The 19741-nt window shown below is 39.2% G+C and overlaps 1 protein-coding gene across 6 annotated transcripts in view; it reads left to right on the top strand.

Moving 5' to 3' along the window:
• The window catches only part of FARP1 (FERM, ARH/RhoGEF and pleckstrin domain protein 1), a 336645-nt gene that overhangs the window by 273332 nt on the left and 43572 nt on the right, over nucleotides 1–19741 (top strand). For 3 of the 6 annotated variants that reach the window (XM_019486931.2, XM_014600372.3, XM_019486929.2), the window contains 3 exons: nucleotides 12821–13011; nucleotides 16162–16251; nucleotides 18623–18756. In XM_019486931.2, coding sequence (XP_019342476.1) covers nucleotides 12821–13011; nucleotides 16162–16251; nucleotides 18623–18756 — 415 coding nt within the window. The remainder of the gene's footprint in view (nucleotides 1–12820; nucleotides 13012–16161; nucleotides 16252–18622; nucleotides 18757–19741) is intronic. The other 3 variants (XM_059721111.1, XM_019486928.2, XM_019486930.2) reach the window with 2 other exon arrangements.

Here is a 19741-nt window from a genome sequence, read left to right as displayed (position 1 = left end):
AAGACTTCATGACAAGGAGTGCTTATACCTGTTGCTCCGTTGTTGAAGATTTTAATCTAGAAACTTGAGACTGCTTGTAATGAGAGAAAACTTGCTTGTATGTCATTCTCTTAAAGAAGGTTGTCTGCATTTTGAACTTAGAATATCTGTAAAATGACTGCCTTCAACTTCTAAATATTTAAATGTAGGTAAATGAAACCCATTTTAGAAGAATGTTTAGAAGTGGATAGCATGTGCATGAGTTTCTTGTTGGTTTTCTGATAATATAATGTTGTACTGTAAAGTAAAAATAAATAAGGCAGTTGCTTTGGTAGCCAGTAAATTTAAGGATCAAGTAATGAATTCCTAAGGTGGAACTGGAGTCAGTTTCCTCATTGACAAAAAAGTAGCTAGTTTGCAGTTAGATTCACGTAGTTATGTTTCAGTTGATGTTTGAAGTTTAACAAACATCAGAGCTTACAAAATAAGATTTTTGTCATGGTAATTTTTTTGTCAAATTTATGGGAGAGGTGGGTACGGCACAATATTTTTACAAAAGTTACCAAGAATGCATTCTGTTTCCTTACCACTGCTAAACAGTTACTGTATCATTTCCACACTGGCAAGGTGTGCCCCCTGGTTACTGAAGTTTGGAGGAGTCATGCCCCAATTCCCTGACTGAACTACATCTATTTGGCCTTATGTGCTCTTTTCTCTGAGACAGTATGTCATGAAAGTCACTGAGTTTCTTTCAGTTGTGATATCTTTTATTAGACCAACTAAATAGTTGAAAAAATTGTTCTTTGCTAGCTTTCAGGCACAAACACCCATTTCCATTTTCTATGGCTGCCACAACAGAATCATAGCTTTATATACAAGTAATATTTATGATAAGTATATTATTTCACTTGGTCATAAATGCTACCTTAATGGCCTACTTTTGCTGTTTTGAAATATCTGCAAGGGTAATAGACTTAATATTTTATATCATGGAGGTAAAAAAAAGAATAAAAGTCTGGCAGCTTAAGAACTAGCTCAGTAGCTAATAAAACATCTGTGGGTTTTATGTACCCATCCTGTCCCCAGGCCCCCGCCCTCCTGCCCTTTCCCCTTTTCATTAAAAGTTATTCCCAGAGAACAAAAATCTTGGAAAACAACATTCATCTCCAATTGTTTCCTTTTATCTGGTGCTTTTGCAGGGTCAGTACTATATATCTAGTTTTAAAAATACATATACAAAGAATTCTTTTATTATGAAAAAATAGCTTTAATTAATTCCATAGGAAGTCACTTAATTTAAAACAAATCATTCTGCATCAGTCTTCTGCCACTGAAGTGCATTTTATACCATTAGACAAGCATTTAATTAAATACATTCTGCGGGCCAAATCCTTCCATCAGACACGTTTTATATCTGGGGATTTGCCAGGAATTCAAACAACAGAACTGTGTCTAAGTTAACATTCTCACTTAAAATCAGACAATCTGTTGGTGTGATAGGTATATAAAGGACCCTTGAGGAAAAGAGCTGTACGTTTTTGGGGGCCTGAGGGTAAGAGACTGAAAATAATGTAAAATAGAAGAATTTTTGTTGTTCTTTACACAAAATGCTTAGAGACAAATTGGTCAACCTAAGTTAATCTTGGCAGACATTGATTAATGTCCACATCAGCCATGGGCTGTGTTCTCAGCAAATCCCTGGCCTGATTCCATTACATATTATTTTTTTGTAACAGTAAATGGTTTAATTCCTCTCACTTAATTCAGTGGGGTCTGGGATTTCTCCAATATTAATTGCTCATGGTTCCTTTATACTTAAACTTTTCATGTCAATACTTTTCACTTTTATTTTCAAGACTAAGGTAAGCTTTAAGTCCCCATGAGGAATGCAAGTATTATTAGGCGTACTTTAAAGAAGGGAATGTAGAAGCACAAAGACGCAGTGATTTACCCAGTGAGTCAGCTTGAGTAGCACAGCAGAGGTGGTAACAGGCCATGGGGGTCCTAATGTCTAGTTTGTTACTCTTAAATCCTTAGCAATCCTTTGGACTGAGTCCAAAGACTCAGTCATTCATTACAATTGTTTACTAGAAAAAGCCCTGCAGCGAGTTTTCAGCTCTCTCCATGTCCCTTATAGTTTCACATGCTGTGTACTTCTGGGAGCACTGTTCCTTAGTTTCTTTCCATATCTGCATTTGCAATACCTGAGTGGCCTGGGTGGAATTGAATACAATTGGCTAATTAAAGCAAATGTAATGTAATGTGCATAGATGAAAGAGCTGTTAGCTTGCTTAGGGTAGCATGATTTATAGAGTATTGAGAGTCAGGATAGTCAAGGCTGCCCTGTGTTTGGTTTAAATTGGTCCATATTCTATACCTTCCAGATAAGTATTCACTGTATAAGATGCGGGAGAGCATTCTTAGGATGCCATCCTGAAATGAGACAACAGTCTCCTGCTGCTTCTGCTGAGACATGGTGGTTATATCTTCTTAATGTTTATCAGCCCATTAAAAGTTAAAATGCATCTCAAATATAAATTACATGAAGGGAACTGCTGCAGATCCCTCTTAGTAACTGAACATACAACTGACTGAACACGTATATATTTGTGTGTGGGTTCCACTTAGTTTGTGGAGCAAGGGTTGAATGGAAAATTGACTGAAGACAGTCAATATGAAGAGGTGTGTTTCCATAACTCAGGAAACTTAACACAGAAGAATCATAACCTTTCTTAAGTTTAAATGAGATGTGAAATAAGATCAGAAGAGTATAACAATTTATTTTGAAAGTAGAAAGGTATTTGTCAGCATAAATGTAAGTGTAAAAGCAAAGCAAAAATTTTGATTAATGCACTTTCAAGTGATTTGCTTGAAAGTGCCCATTCTTTTCCACATTTTGGTGAATATTTGCGTAGCTGGGTTTTTCTACATCATAGATGATTCTGGCACAAATAAAAGTTGCTGCCCAAACACCATTATTTTGGAGCAATATTCATGCCACAAGTGCTTGGCTGACTTCTCTCTCTCCATGCAGTTCTTTGGTGAGAACATGCCAAGAGAAAGCTGAATGTAAAATATGTTGGATGGCTGTAAATCTGATATATAGCTTCTCCTCTTCCATGGTAAAGTGTGCAGCCATTTTAATTCCAGCTCCCATATATACTAATATATAAAGCCACTGACTGATGTCGTTTAAAGGTGTAATGATATCTGATCCCTGAGTCCAACAGGGACAATGCACTTCCTGCCATGCTACATGTACATAGCAGGATGCATGGTTTTGGGATCAGGGATCAGATCCCAATTGCACCATTACTACTTGCCTGAACTGGCAAGTTGAAAGCTGGGTGCCTGACAATCATCTTATTTTTGGCTGGCTCCAGCACTGCACTGGGGATCAAACTAGCCCCGGTTCAGTCTCCAGAGCTGGTGGGCAGTCAGCTGGTTATTGGCTGGTTTAGGGCTGGATCAGGGTTTGAACTGGTTCCAGTGCAGTCATCAGAGCTGGCCACCAATCAGTTGATCATTGGCCAGATCTGAGAACCATACCAGGACTAGTTTGAGTCACAACGTGGTCCCCGTTTTGAGTCGTAGAGCAAGGCAACAATCTACCAATTGGCTGCTAATGGAGAACATACTGGGGTTCATTGGAGACCCTGTTGCAGTCCTAACCCTTCCATATGTTCAACTTAAGGTACGATGGAAACCAGCCACAAAAATATTACATATTTTTCGAGGAATATTTTTGTGGTATATTTCTCTTTTTGTGACACCATTAATTCCCTGAATGTGTGATCAGTCTACTATTTAAGACACAATTAACAAACTAAATGCCTCTTAAGTGCAACCTTTGCCAGGGCCTCTCACTTTTTGTTGGAGAGAAAAATGCTAGGAATTGATAACTATATTTAAACATATTTATAGTTTTCTAGCCCTGTATACTTCCTTTTTGTCTCTGTAAAGTGCTTTCCACTGCCAACCTGAGAAATTTCAGCACCTTAGTGAATTCTTTAGCTACACAGAAAGAGTAACTAGTAGCACCTGACTTAAATGACCAATCTGATGTGCTGACTTGTGAATGTTGGTTGCTCATAACAGCACTCTCAAATATTCATGGAAACCCATGCACTCAAATCTCATGAACTACTTGATCATAATTTGTACAACTTGTGACCATTTCAAAGACAATTCCTGTCAGAAAAAGTCAAATCTCAGCAATAAGTGTTTTTCAACAAATAGTTTGACCAGTTCTTCTAGAAGTTATGTATGCGTAACACTGTTTCCATTTGTTGTAATGGGTAGTCATGCCAATATCCAAAACTGACTTCACAATACAATTATAATTTTTAATCCTAAGGCTGAACAGTATTTCCATTGTTTCCTGAGTTATCTATATATGTGAAGTAATGATAGTTGTGATAGTTGTCCCTACACAATGAATCAGCACATGGCTTATATACCACATAAATTAGGGATGGTCATTATTGGTCAAAATTGGGATAAGTGAAAGAAAAGTTAGTTCTGCATTGAATTACACCTAAATTAAAGGTGTCACCTCTAGTTTCTAATGATCCTCTTTTAAAAAAAATAACACTTCTTTGTGTAACTTCGATTCCGTTTAATGCCGTACACTGACACAGAATGGGGAAAGTCCCTGATATACGTGTGCATTTGTGCATTGTAGAACTTGAACCTTTACTAAACATAAGAGAGCAAGTTGCTCACCTCTAGTTAAAACATGTAGACAAAAGGTATTGGATTCACAAGTGATAGGAGGACCTGGCCTTTCATCCAGTTATTTTACTTATCAGTTTCTCAAAAATTAAGCTAGTGTTTTGGATTTCTAACTGCAAATGGCTTTCCTATGTTGCAGGTACCAGCAGAGAAGCCAAGAGATTATAGTGAAGTAGACAGCTATAGTTCCATAACTAGATATGGAGACTGAAATCATTCCTGGAGTAGTTGTTCCATTGGCCTTGTGACGTTACACCAGGGACATTTTTTCCCCATGGGTCTTGGGTCAAATAGGGAAAAAGATATTGACCAGGAATTTAAGCTGAGGGCATCTTGCCCACTTCAGTAAATGTGTAGATGAAATATACTTTGGGAAGCATAACATTAGGCATATATAACAAGACAGGAACGCTGCTTGTTGACAAATTGATGAGAGAGACTTGTCTTTACTTTCTGCGTACCCTGAATGAGGGCATCTCCTACAATCTTCTTTCCTACAGTAAGGTTGTATTATGCCATAGATAATTATATAGCTGTACCATCTGCTTAAAATCAAAGGCATGATATATACAACATTTATTTTAGGTTACTTATATATAGGTGACCATAAAGAAATTTGGGACATCTAGGTCACTGCTCTCCCCTCCCCACCCACTGGCAAAGTCACTGACGCTACTCCAGGCAGTGGCAGAAGCCAGCAAGCAGGGGCATGGGTGCAGTCCAGCAGGTAGGCAGAGCTGCCTGGCATACCACGGCACCCTACCTTCCCACCAGACTGTTCTCTGTGCCCCTGAAATCCCAGGACTTCTGTTCAAATTTTAACCAACCGGCCGCTGAGTGTTTTGTTCTCTATCCCATTCCCCTGTTTTCTTCTTTAAACCTTGTGGGATTCTCAGAGGGGCTGGTCTTGTTTTGTGTTTTTATTAAAAGCATTCAGCACTTTTTTTTTTTAATGTTATGAAGCGTGAAAAGTTTTTTGGGCCTAGCTGAGCTGGATGTTCAGAAGTGTGTTCTCTGCAAGGGCAAATGTAAATAAGGATGGTGTTGCAATAGAAGAGTAAAGACAAAAATCTCTGTACACACCTGACATAATGGTAAATACTTCAAAGTTGTAGTTTTGCTTTAGAAGGGAAAGATTTGTTTTAAATGTTAGATTCCCCAAGAACCTTGAATCTCATCGCTTATCCTAGCAAAAGCTAGCTCTCTTGTTGGTAATATTGAAGCTGTCATTGATCAAACAAGAGATGATGGCCCATTAATACTTTCACGAGGTGAGAGATTAAATTAGGTTAGTACTTTCCTTTTGAATGCTTCAAATTTTGTTTGTAACAAGAAAACAGTTGTCATTTGGCCTGTGATGATTTATGAAGAGATTAAAGGTTAGGTCTGTCTTAGTTCAGTGAATGTCAGAGCTCAAGCCTGTTGCTTTTCCAGTTAGCACTTAAAAAATACCCCCAGGAACTTTTGATTAACTGAATTACCTATTTTTCCCCTTTCCTGCTGAGTAATTTACTTCAGTCACTAACAATATTTCACACACTTCGCAGTATTTCACTCATCCAATCCTTTCCTGATTTCTGTATGTGCATATCAATATATATATATATATATCTATCTTTTTAAACAGAAGTCTTAACAGACAAAATTATTTTTTTTAAATAAAAATGCTGGGGACTTCATTCTCATTTTTGTCATTTGTTTAATAACGTTTAAAGAGAAGCATTTTTTTTGTTTCATTGTATGCACTGTTTTGTCAGCATGTACCTCTCTGGGAGGAAAAGCCTTTTCAATGTTCTGTCTTTATCCTCAAAGCATGGTGTATCTTCTGTTCCTTGCATTGTTTGGAGCACTGTCTCAATGTCCTTTTACTGCAGAAATACCTATTTGTACTGGGAATACCTATTTCCTCCTATTACAGTGATCCTGTTCTCTGAGGACACTCCTTTTTCCATAGCTGGAGGTTACAAGATCTCCAGGTTGGGCTGTGAGTTTCCACATTAGAAGCCACAGCACATTAGGAAACAGAAGTGAAGGCAAAAAGGTGACCTTCACTATGAATATTTGGTCCACACTGAATGTACTATGCTCACCTGCCCTTTATTTCCCAATGCAGGTTGCGCTTAAAAAATAATCCAGTTATATGCAATTGTTTTTAAGCAGGATCACTGAAGTCTTGGGGAGATGTCTTGTTGAAATGGACAGTATCTGTGGCATGAGCTTACATGCAGTCTGGAGGCACTAAAATGCGTAGCTTACTTTATTTTAATGTTGTTTCACATGCATTTTTTAAAAACTAACATTCTCTCTCTGTGCAAGTGTTCCCTAGGGACTGTTCTATTTCTGTCTTTTATGTAAAAATGGAAAGGTAAAAACTAGACAAGGAATGTCTCATGACTTTGTATCCCTTAGTTTGTAACAGTCATTTTTGGAGTATGTCCTGATGTAGGCCAACAGCAGTTACTGTCTGATTTCACACTCGCCACTGTCTAATACTACAGTATATCAATAAAGCATGGACTTGTACAACTGGAGGGGTTGCTGACTACTAAACCAACACTGTGCTTGGTAACTTTATAAGCATGTGAAGCCAAACTCATTTAACTGTGTATGCATGGAATTCATTTTTTTTTTTTTTTTTTTTTTTTTACCTGTACTGAAGGCTTTTACTCATTCTAATTGGTATTTTGCTGTAAAACTGTCATTGGTTTAACTGTTCTGTCCAAATGCTGGCTGATGCTTTGTCCTGAATATGAGATAATTTGTTTATGGGTATGATGCACCATTTTCCCAAATCACTCGCTACTGCTGCTGCCATGGGCATACATTTTGAAGCTGTGAAGTTGAAGCAAATTTTTCTTTCCCTCTCTTTCATTTTTCAAAGCAAGACAGATTATTGGTTATGTATGACATCACCTCTTTTTCTAAAGTCTTTTTCCCTCCTTTTTCCAAATTCATTGCGATTGGATTCAGTCATTTGCATATGAACTTCTGATTATGCATAGCTGCTTTCTTGTATTCTGATGCACTGTGTTTATTAGAGAAACTTTGTTTACAAATGCCACAATTGTTAATGGGAAGAGGAAGAGTCTCACAAACTGGTAGTCCTATCTGTCCTGATCCTGCTCTTGTTGAAGTCAGTGGGATTGTCACTATTAGAGACGGAATGGGCCCTTCCTCCAAAGTCCTTGAGAATTTCACAGCAGTACTGTAACCTGCTAGTTGCGGCAGTTAGAAAAGGCTTTTTTTTTCATTCATGTTTAATTCTATACTTTAAACTGCTGCCAGAAAAGTCCATATGCAAAATGGATATATTCTTATTCATTGTATTTCTTCTGTATATGTGGTTAAGCCTTATCTGCTTCCTAGACTGATTTCAGAATGGCTAATAGTGCACAGCCAATACAGCTCTGGAAGAGTGAGCTAGATTTTATCCTGCCTTTATTACAATGATGGCCCTATCTGATAAATTCTGATTAGGGAATCTGTATAACTTCAATGATCACTAATACAAGGGATGGATAGAACATGGTTTGACTTCCAGATTGTAGTAAATGAAAAAATTCCTTCTGTCTTTAAATGAGTTTGAGATCAGGGTTTACAAACAAATAAGTGGGGAATGTTACAGTGAGAGTGACTTTTCTGTTAAAAAATTGGCCTCTAAACCTCTTAAATAAAGTAACTTTGAATAATATCTTTGAAGGAGTAGATAGGTTGCAGTTTTTCATGAAGCTTGCCTGGAATTTTTTTAAATTTAATTCTAGTCAATATAAAATTAATCGGTTTTCATAATTGTACAATTTTACATCTTCTGTATTATGCAGCAGAGCGTAAATCAGATTCCACTGCAGTTCCCTCAGTGGCTCCGGAAACCAGACTATTTAGCAGCTGGATGTTCCATTTTAGTTGAAGTACATGCACAGCTCTAGATGGCGATAGTTTCTTCACCCATTTTCAGAAGATGGGATGTCTGGGGGAGAATTATTTCCAGATGAAATAAATCCTATGTATCACACAGTTTCATGACTTTTTGGTAGTAAACTTTCCACTTTTTCTGGGTTATGGCTACATATTTAAATCTCTCTAGTGCAGGCATGCTAAGTGAGAAGGACAGGAGAGTTCTCTGCATTTTGCCCTGCCCTGCCCTGCCTGTACTGTTCACACAGGGACCAGGCAGAGTAAAAGAGTTAGGCCTTTTACTCTTGAGAAGGGACCAACAGGAAGGAAAATGTTCCTAAATATTTGTTCTGTGTGCCTGGTTGGGAGCATCTTTATGCTGGTTTTCTAAAATTGTTTTTTGATCTTATGAAAAGGAAACTGAGCCCTCACTGAAACCATATATTGTATCTGTCACTTCCCCTTCCGTCAGTTATGTATTCTAGCTCCAATTTATCACACTTCTGTTCAGCTAGCAGGCCTCTCTTAAAAGAAAGGTAGTGGATTGTGGTGTATGTTCTGAAGTGAACATGGAACGCATCCACTGACTTACTCGATTGTGACCAGCAACTTAATTTTGCTTATGTATGCAAGGTGTTGAGGGGCAGTTGAGGTAAATGCAAAGCTAGTACATTAACCTATTATATCATCTTGTCCTCAGGTTTCATAAGCCTTTAGTATCCCGGTGACCTTACATGAATTACTCGTATTAACTTTCAGTTGAGGTTTATTTTCATTTTGACATCTTCCCCTTCCCCAACCCCAGTAATTTCATTAGGTGTCTCGAACCAAGCTTCATCGACACCATTAAGAAAGCAACCAGAATATTTTTGGTACTGACTGGCTTTTTGGACATGCGATGACAATTCTGAAAAAACAAGTGCATTTGCTGTAATTTGTAATTTGCTGTAACTGTAATTTAATAGGTCACTCCCCTGTTGAGAAAAGAACTTATGTACCACTGTGCACTTACTAGAATAGTGCTTGCTCAGTTGCCTAAATGTTATCCAGACTAGAGATGCTGTTCTTGAGACCAGGGCTGTCCTGACTGTGGACAGTGTTAACAGTAATCTAGAGACTAGAGAACCCATGAATGTTCTGGAGTAACCTAATTGACTGCTCTCTTGAGCAGCTGTCAGTTCTACATATGGCTTCCTTACATCTGAAGAATGAATCCAAGTTCCTAATTCAAGTCCCATTAAATAAAAACTATGAGAAAATTATATACAACTGGCAAAATTTGAAGCTAGCCTCATAACTTTGGACATAACACAAGCTTCACTGGCTCCCTGATGATTGATGCAAGCCTAATTTTTCATTAAGTCCATTAACTTTTCATGTGATATAAGCAATTTTTGTACGTGTTCTTTAAAAGTACATTTTCTACTTTTAAATAACATTGTTCCTTCTGCTTTCTGCTTCTCTATTTGTTTTCCAACACATAATGTGTAAGTAAAGTATATCTGAATATACACTTGCATTATCAAGAGGTAAGCAGATATGCTGAAAGAACGTCTTTTAACTAATGTAGGTTATTTATAATTTGTGAAAAAATAAGGAAAAGGGAGACAGTTGTTTAACCATATTTCATATGGTCCTTCATATATAAAATGCAAATTTCTAAAACCTCTTCTTGCAAATACTGAAGTATGGTAACGAGACCCTGGCGCACACTGAAGAGTGGTGATGATCTTCATTTTCACTTCACAGTCTATTTGGTTTCTCACAGCATAGCTAGTCAGCTTCTTTCTTTCTTTGGCAAAAGCAAATTCTAGCACTTGAGTTCTTGTGTCAATCTGCACATGTACTAATCAGAATTCAGTACTCGTTAATGCAACACCAAGGTTTCGTGCACTTTCATGCAATAATCACTCTCTTGTGATTAGTTTTAATTTGCAGTTGTCATTTAACATGTACAATGAGAAATCATTAGAATAATTGAGCTCTTGTCTGTAAGTGGTAGTGTTTGGATTTGGGTGTGGTCATCATTAATGCTTGCACTGGCTCCTGAAGGAGAATGTAGCATTTTACTTCATTGCAAAATTAACAAGCAAAACAATGTCTGAAAAGCAGGGTTTTTTCCTGTTACTGATGGGAGAACATGCACAAAGTTGTGCACCACTTGGCAAATCATCAGTGATAATACTTCTGACAAGTTTATGACCCCAAATATAAATTGAGTATTTTTAGTTGATTGTTTCATCTGATATTTTATAGTTTGAAGCACTGGTAAAGTTAAGTTTCATGTAGATTTCCTGGACATCAGAGTAGGGCCTTAGCTATATCTCAGATATAGGTGGTGTTCAATTTCTAGAACACAACACCTGAGAAATTCTCATACAGGTGCAAATGGTCTATTCCCTGTCATGTGACAGACAGTGCCAGAATTTCTCTGTTTTCACATGTGAGGTGATATCACTTTTCTTATGTCTTTATAAAGTGTAGTGTAGTACTTTTGACCTACAAATTCACTATTAATCTGTTTCACTATTTCTATATGATGAATTCCATTTCTTTTGAAAGCATTGTATACAGTTGTGTGCTAGTGTCAATAAAATTGACATTTGTATAACAAGCTGTGGCTTTTCTCTGAGATTTCACAGAGCAATGACTTAGTATGGAACTATGGGTTAATTGTTGCCAGCTATAATGATAAAAATATAAATCCTTATTTAAGACAAATACTAGTTTGGCTTTACTGTACAATGGAGTTCATAAATGCCATGGTTACACAAACCAATAACTTCTTAATTGATTTTATTCTTAAAGCAGTGAGAAATACAAAATCTGCTAGGATGGGGGGAAAATATTTTTGCAATGAGGCCTCCCAGAAAAGAAATATTTGCACTCCTCCCATTGGTATTTATGCATCACTGCCTTTATTCACCAGAATGTCTCAGTTGTGTTGTAGTAACAAGAATAGACAGTTAAGTAATATACCCTAGAAAATACATAAATGTGCTCACAATAAAAAGTCTGACCTTAAATACATAAACAGGCAAACATTTATTTCAACTTTTACCAGTGTATTAACCTTTGTAATTGATAGCTTGTTAGGTTCTCTGTTGAAGGTTTTAAAGTGTGAAGCCAAAACAAAACAATATGGGTTTTAAACATTCTGTCGTCTCAGAGATCCAACTTAGCTATATCAGGTTTAACATTCAATGACATTTCTTTAGCTTAATTGGGATGACACAAAGATTTTTGGCAGGCTGTTTCATTTGCACAGTCAGCACCCTGGCTGCCTTCCAATAGACAAAACGCTAATTCCAACATTATTTAATGTAATATATCATAACCCACAAATGTGTGATTAACTATATATTTTTTACTATACAAAAGGCTTTTTATAACTGTGGTAATCTAAAATTGTCTTGCTTTGTGCATTAAAAATAATGCTTTTATGTGTAAACATAATGCTAGTGTTTCCATCCCAAACAATCAGAGGAGCATGGAATGATCCTGCAACGTGTAATGTATGTACTCCTGTTGTGTATAGAGGTGGGGAAGTAGTAGTTTTCCCACTCTGTGTTAGATGTGACTGATGTTATATAGTACAATAACTCCTAAGAAAATCCTGGGAGGAGGGGGGTTGGTTTTTTGGATTTTGTTTTGTTTTTGTTTTTTCCTAGACTCCCTTTAGATGCATTTGTTCTAATTAGTCTTCTGTAGTTCCCAATGAAGTACTGTCGGTGATTTGCTTAGTTGGGTATCCTGGTGTAGGAGGGAGTGCAGCAGTCATAGAACAGCTCACGTATTTTGTCTATTATATTTTAAATTAATAGTAAAACCAAGAAAACTGATCTAATCTATGCATCCTTTTTCTTGGAGTGAATTACTGTGGCAAAGAACACATCATAAATGTGATGGTTAGTCTGAAATGTATACAGCTGAAGTACATGCACTCTGATCACGCTGGTTTCACAGGAGCTATAATTCACCTAGTTCTCCTAGTTTTATTAACTAAGAGAACACTGGACCAGATTCTCCAGTTGATACAAACAGAAGTAGCTCCATTGAGTTCAGTGAAGTTAGGCCCATTTATACCAGACAAGGATCTGGCCTCTTGCCGTACCTAATTTTCCACCCTGTGCTTTGTAAGATTCTAACTTTTTTTTAAACTGCCCAGAGAGATCCTGTCCTAACGGTGACTTTTATTGTATTGTTTCTTTAGCAGGCTCTCTGACTGGCAGCCCTCACCTTTCAGAGCTTTCCATCAATTCCCAAGGAGGACCGCCACTGGCAAATACATCATTATCTCCAAACCTGAGCCCTGATGCCAAGCAGTCCTCTCCACTGATCAGCCCATTGCTGAATGACCCATCAGGCATAAGGACTGATGATGAGGAAGAGGTCAGGAGAAAGGTATTTATGGTTGAATTCACCCTGTTCCTCTGGACATTGTTTAGATTGCTGGAAGCATGGCTTGAGGCTAGCAGCCAGACCCCTGCAACTCTCCCTGCCCCCCTCCCTTCATTTGAGTGAACAGCAAAGGATTTTTTTCATGAGAGGGGCAAAGAGCTAATATTGAAAATGCACTAGTACTCACAAAAAGCCTGAGAGCAATCATTTATCTTATTGTCTGGTGTATCCAACCATAACTTGTAGGCTGTCCAACAGCATCCTCTTGCTCTGTTTGAAGCCATTGGCAAAACTCCCATTGTTTTCAATGGGAAAGAATTGAGCCACAGAATAATTTGCTTCATTGCAGCCTAATCAAAAATCCATGGAAGTCAGAGGCCATTTGGTTTCAAAGGCCTTTGGCTGTGGCTCTGCAAGTCTATTTTAATAAGGTTCAAGATTATAAACCAAGTGTGTTTTAGAGAGAGTTTGTAATGGTCTTTTTTCATAAAGTGCTCAACTTGACTGTAACAAGAGTTTGCCTGACATGGTAACGGGAATCAAAGTGACATTAGTGAAGGTGAGCCAGGCTGCCCAAGCTACAGCCCTCCATGCCGACTTCCTTAACGGTGTATTTGCTAAGGAACTACAAAAAGCTCTCCATGAGCCACATCCTATGAATTTGTTAAACTGAGGGTATGTTCTCTGCCCCACCCCAGGCACCCTTGGATTTTCCCTACCCTTACAGGAACTACCCTAGCCTGAGCCAGGCATGTTCTAAACACCTGCCTTTCCCATTACTTGCTCAGCCTACACTGTTTCCCTTGCTGGCCACCTGTTGCATTGCAAGGGAGGGTAGATAAACTCTGATGTGGCCACTACCTGCTTCTTTGATGAACTATGACAGTCTTAGGAAGAGCACATTTGCTCTGCTTGATCACCTGGTGTGTTCAAGAAAAGATGGTTTCTCACCCACATAGTTACCTAAAGGGCATGTAGGAGGAAGGGAGAAAGGAAGAGAAATTGGGAACCAGCTCCTGTTTCTTTACCCTATCCCAGATTAAGGCAGCCTAGTGACTGCTCTAGCTTATGCCAGCTAGCAGTGGTTGCCTCAAGATCATGTACTGAGTAGGGAGGGTCCAACAGCAGTGAACTCTATCCCTGCCTATGGAAAATCTTCCATAGCAAAGGCTGTTAGGAGAGAAGCAAGGACTAAGAGATTTGTAAATGTTTTCATATAATCATAGAAAATTAGAGTTGGAAGGGACCTCAGGAGGTCATCTAATGAGTCCAACCCCCTGCTCAAAGCAGGACCATCCCCAATTATATCATTCCAGCCAAGGCGTTGTCTACCCAGATCTTAAAAACCTCCAAGGATGGAGCTTCCACCACCTCTCTGGGTAACCTGTTCCAGTGTTTTACTACCCTCCTAGTGAGAGAGTTTTTCCTAATACCTAACCTAAACTTCCCTTCCTGCAACTTGAGACTATTACTCTTTCTTCTGTTATCTGTCACCACTGAGAACAGTCTAGCTCAGGGGTGGGCAAAGTCCAGCCCGGGGTCAGATCAGGCCTGTGGCAGATTCCATTTCCCAGCAGCCCCTACCCGTATTGCTGCGACTGGTTTCCATGGAGACTTCTGCAGCAGCAGGGCTGTGACAGCGTGGGGCCAGGTTTTCATGGAAACCAGGCCCAGCAGCGCTGTCAGGACACATGGCAGGGTAGGGAGCTGCTCCAGGGCCAGGATCTTGCAGCGATGACAGTGTGATCTGGAGCTGGGGCAAAACTGTGATCTGCTGCCTGCATACCCCAGGCAGGGGCATGCAGGCAGCATATCATGGCTCCGCTTCAGCTTCAGAGCACGCTGTCTCTGCCATAAGATCCTGGCCCAATCCCTGAAGCAGCTCCCCGCCCAGCCAGGTGCCCTGCCAGCACAGCTGGAGCCGGTTTCCTTGGAAACCTTGGCCCCGTGCTGTCTCAGACCTGTCGCTGTTGAGGTCACCATGAAAACTGGCTGTAGTGACACAGGTAGGGGCTGCTGGGAAATGGAGTTTGGCTGCTGGCTGAATTCACCAGTTTGCCCACCCCTGGTCTAGCCTCCATCCTCTTTGTAACCATACTTGAGGTATGTGAAGGCTGCTATTAAATCCCTCCTCAGTCTTCTCTTTTCCAGACTAAATAAGACAGATTCCCTCAGCCTCTCCTCATAAATCATGTGCCCCAGCCCCCTAACCATTTTTGTTGCCCTGTGCTGGACTCACTCCAATTTGTCCATATCCTTTCTGTAGTGGGAGGAGCAAAACTGGACACAGTACTCCAGATGTGGCCTCACCAGTGCTGAATAGAAGGGAATAATCACTTCCCTCAATCTGCTGGCAATGCTCCTACTAACACAAATTACTACATTTGCTCCCATTACTAAATTTCCTTTCCTTTTAGCCACTGGAGCAAAAAAAGGGAGCAAAACAAGGCACAGAAGCTCTGACCGGCAATGTGACCTTTTGAAAATAAGCTGTTGGCCCAGAGGTGCTCTAAGCTAGATTTCTCCATTGATGATGCTACTAATTTTACCTGTTATGAAACTCTGCAAAGAATTTCTTTGAAGTTTGAATTCTACATTTTGCCTTTTCCTACAGCCCTTAACCCACAATCTTCCCATCCCATTGGGGGAAAAAACCCCTAAATTTGGAATTGTAGACAGTATTCTGCAGTGGATTTTTATGACAACAAGGAAAGCATTGACATATGAGCACTAATATATAAGTGACATCAGTTCTCTGTGATGAATGCGTGCTTTCTATTTGTTAAAATATGTCATAGTGGGCTCAAATTGCTACATGCCTTTCTGCCTGAGCTTCAAAATATGGCCTGCTCTGGAAATGTGAAATATGCTAAGAAGCACAGCAGAAATAACTGGTCCTTGGAAATAACTGTGTTAGTAAAGAAAAAAAAGTCATTCTAGAATTCCTAAAAAAGTAGCTTATTCTTTTATGTTTGCAAGGATATTCTTCAGTAATTTTTTTAGGACTGTGCAAATAAGTCAGAACAATCACAAGCAAGGCTCACTAATGACATCCTGGTGTCCTGATGAACGTTGCCTGCAGCCTTTTTTTTTAGCTGCAAGTTACAGCCCTATAATAGTTCATCAAAACGTTCTGTTTTATTCACTTTTCAGAGGTGTCCAGCTGACAAAGCTTACTTTATTGCTAAAGAAGTAGCCACCACTGAACGAACGTACCTTAAGGACCTCGAAGTCATCACATCGGTATGTTTACTTTAGCATTACTTATGAACCCCATGGTTGTATAGTCAGCTACAGTATTTGGTCTTCCCTATCTGCTCCCACATGTTCTAAGGCAGTCTCATTTTTCTGGAATGATTTTTTTTCATAGATTTCATTGACATTAGGGCTGGAAGGGATCATCAAGTCCAGCCCCCTGCCCCAGGGACAGGAAGTCAGCTAGGGTCAAAGGATCCCAGCAAGATAAGCATTGTACATTTTGTCTAGTACACAAGGCATATAGTCCCAGGGAAGAGGGAGTTTAAAAAATTACAGAAGAGGCAGAAGGTAGAAATTTGCCATGCTGTATACCATGACATAATTCCAAATGTAGGAACTTAAAACACAATACAGTTACTTTCTTTTACTTTAAAACCCTATGGCTTTAATTGGAAGGTCACAGAAATGTTTAGTAATGGACTCTCCTGGGGATTTATACTTTTTTTTTTTCCCCTACAGATTTCATTGCCTTTGTTAAATCTGGGAGAAGTTCTAGCGCCTATTAGAATTTTTCTATTTTTTCTGTAAGCAGCTAAAGAAAATTTGCTAAATAGCCTGTTATGCTGTAACCTTTTAGAATAAGAACAAAAATTCACTCCACCTCTACACATATTCCTATTGATTTATTAGCTTCTTTTATTAATTTAAATGCATTTTTTCCATAAGTAGGGCAAGCAAGATATGGCCTGAAATGATAACCTCTAATGACCCACTGAAAGCTGCTGTAACAAAAGTTTTAAGTGTAATTGCAGCAAGAGCACCATTTTTTTTCTTGCCTTAGCTGTTCTTGCTGGAAGAACAGAGTTGGGTGGGATGGTAGATCCCCTATATTCTGGACCTGGACCAACATAAAATTATAATAAATTAAAATTAAGCTATTTACTACTTTTATTTGAAACAGCCTCTAGGAGCCTCTGAAGGTCAGTCAAAACTAGCTGGTGTACAGTGATGACTGAAGGAGGGAGTCATGTCATCAAATTGTGTATATAGCATAAGACACTCGCAGATAACAGTCATTCAAGTCATGAAAATAATTGCTATTTGCCAAGTCCAGGGTGCGCACTGCTTGTGGCTAGAGCAGCGCTCCACGCTGGCTTTGGTGCATGGGGTTGGTGTGTGGGCCCACTTTGGGCTAGTTTCAGATCCAATATGCAGGGATGATCTGGTACAGGTACCACATGCAGTGCACAGCCTACACCTTGGACCAGCCTTGCACGCCATGTGCATTGCATGCCAGATCAGCTCCATACACCACATAGAGTATGGGTAGTCCAAGACCCACAGGCTCCCTTGGCTTGATCTGGCCTATGGGCCAGATCTTTGACACTTCTGAATTACAACAATTGAAGCATCTTGAGTAATTTGTACTGAAATAATGTGGTTCAGATGTTGGCACTTCTCATGTGCTCAGCTTCTGCTTAAGTGTTTGTACCTCTTTAAGGCTTGTTACCGTGATCAGAGCACAGACAAATGCAATTGTTCACTTAAACCATTTATTTAATTTATATGCTATGCAGAGGTGTCTGTGCAGTGGGTGCACCAACAGACATGTCTAGAGTGATTCTGGTCTGAGGAAAGCATGGGCTGCTCTAGTCCTCCCTCCTGTCCTTGGGGTAACTAGAGCAGTGCAGTCTCACAACTGAAGCCACTCCATGTAACTCCACTCCTCCTGGTCCCTGGAAGGAGATAAGTTTCATTAAGTGTGCAGATGCTCATTCTCCTGGGACAAACTCTCCCAGGAGTGATTTATATCTTGTTGCTGTCAGGTTATTTTTTCCCAGAACCACCATTTTTGCTCTGGGTGAAAAAGCTGGAATATCTGTACCAGTGTTCCTCAGCCAGGGGGTTGAGGCACTCTGGGGTGCTGCAGGACCCCTGGAAGCATGCTGTGAGGTCTGAGAAAAGCCAGGTGTGAAGGGATAAGCAGATTAACGCAGGCTTGGGCTCAGGCTCAATCCCTGCCTGGCCATTCCCCTCCCCACACTACCTGGCCCATCTGCAACAACGTAAGCACTGTAATAAATTAGTTTTTGAAACAGGATGCTACTCAATGCACAAAAGTTATGGTTGGGTGTGTTGAGTCTGTTGAGGGGCACCTTGGTCTAAAAAGGTTGAGAACCACTGGTCTATATACTTGTGGTTTCTCCTGGGAAAGCAGCAATTCTCCTGGTAGAAACAGAATGTATACATGTGGTTTAAGTCTTATCGGTGTAAGTACTATTCTGGATCCAAGCCAACCTTCAGTACTGCCAAAGGCAGCTAGGTTGGGTCACTTTGTGTAAGTAAAGTACAAATACACACTACACAACCATCTGTGCCCCTGATCTTCTTTTATAACATTGTTCTCTGTTTCTAGTGGTTTCAGAGTGCAGTGAGTAAGGATGACTGTATGCCGGAAACACTGAAAAATCTCATATTTTCCAACTTTGAACCTTTGCACAAATTTCATACCAGTTTTTTCAAGGAAATTGAGCAGAGACTTGCTCTGTGGTAAGTCTGTTTATGGCTATTACTTTACACAATTAAATGTTTTCCATGTTTCACTGCTGTAACTTTTGCTCCGTAAGGGTTCATTGTCATGGTTCATATGGATGGATCAAACAATTGTTTGTTAACAGAGTATATATAAAGAAGACCCACTTTGTGCTAATTCAGTTCATAGCTTTTGTAATTCAGATTTTTAATGGACTACACCCACATTGAAATTAGATCCTACGAACTGGTAAAACTTCTTGGTTTCTAATGTCATTGTTTCTGTATAGTACCTTTTCTGATATAAGTGCAATGAACAAGTCTTGACCAGTAAGGAGGGAGATGTAGGACCATATCCTATACCCTTCTGAGTAAGTAGCAGCCTGATCAGGATGATAATTAGGAATTCTATAAAGTAGTTGTCTGCTCTAAAGCACATCTGATCTGTCATTAGCAGGATATAAGGACAGCTGTAGATCTAGAAGAGACATTATTGTTCTTAAAAGCAATCCGCTTCACAGGATTAGGAATGGATGATTATACAATATCTCTATAGAGATAGGGCTATAGCTAGAGAGAGAGAGCGAGAGCTATATATATAGAGAGAGAGAGATATAGAGATATATAACTATAGCTATATGTAGGTCTCTCTCTCTCTCTCTCTCTATATATATATATATAGATCGATCTCTCTCTCTCTCTCTCTCTCTCTCTCTCTCTCTCTCTCTCTATATATATATATATAGACCCTATATCTATCTATCTATCTATCTATCTATCTATCTATCTATCTATCTATCTATCTATCTATCTATCTATCTATCTATCTATCTATCTATCTATCTGCTAGATATATAGAGATAGCTATATTTGTCCAATGGAACAGTGCTGGTTCTGAGAAATGATTATCCAAAGAGTAACTCTTTACTGACAGAGTTCTAAGTCATTGTTCTGACCATGGAGATCTTCCTGGGATGAAAAGCTGCTGCCCTATATCTTTGAG

This window comes from Alligator mississippiensis, chromosome 1 (genome assembly GCF_030867095.1).
Source record: "Alligator mississippiensis isolate rAllMis1 chromosome 1, rAllMis1, whole genome shotgun sequence".
In the NCBI taxonomy this organism is placed as follows: domain Eukaryota; kingdom Metazoa; phylum Chordata; order Crocodylia; family Alligatoridae; genus Alligator; species Alligator mississippiensis.
The sequence above is the reverse complement of the archived record's forward strand: the minus strand, read 5'-3'. Positions and strand labels throughout refer to the sequence as shown.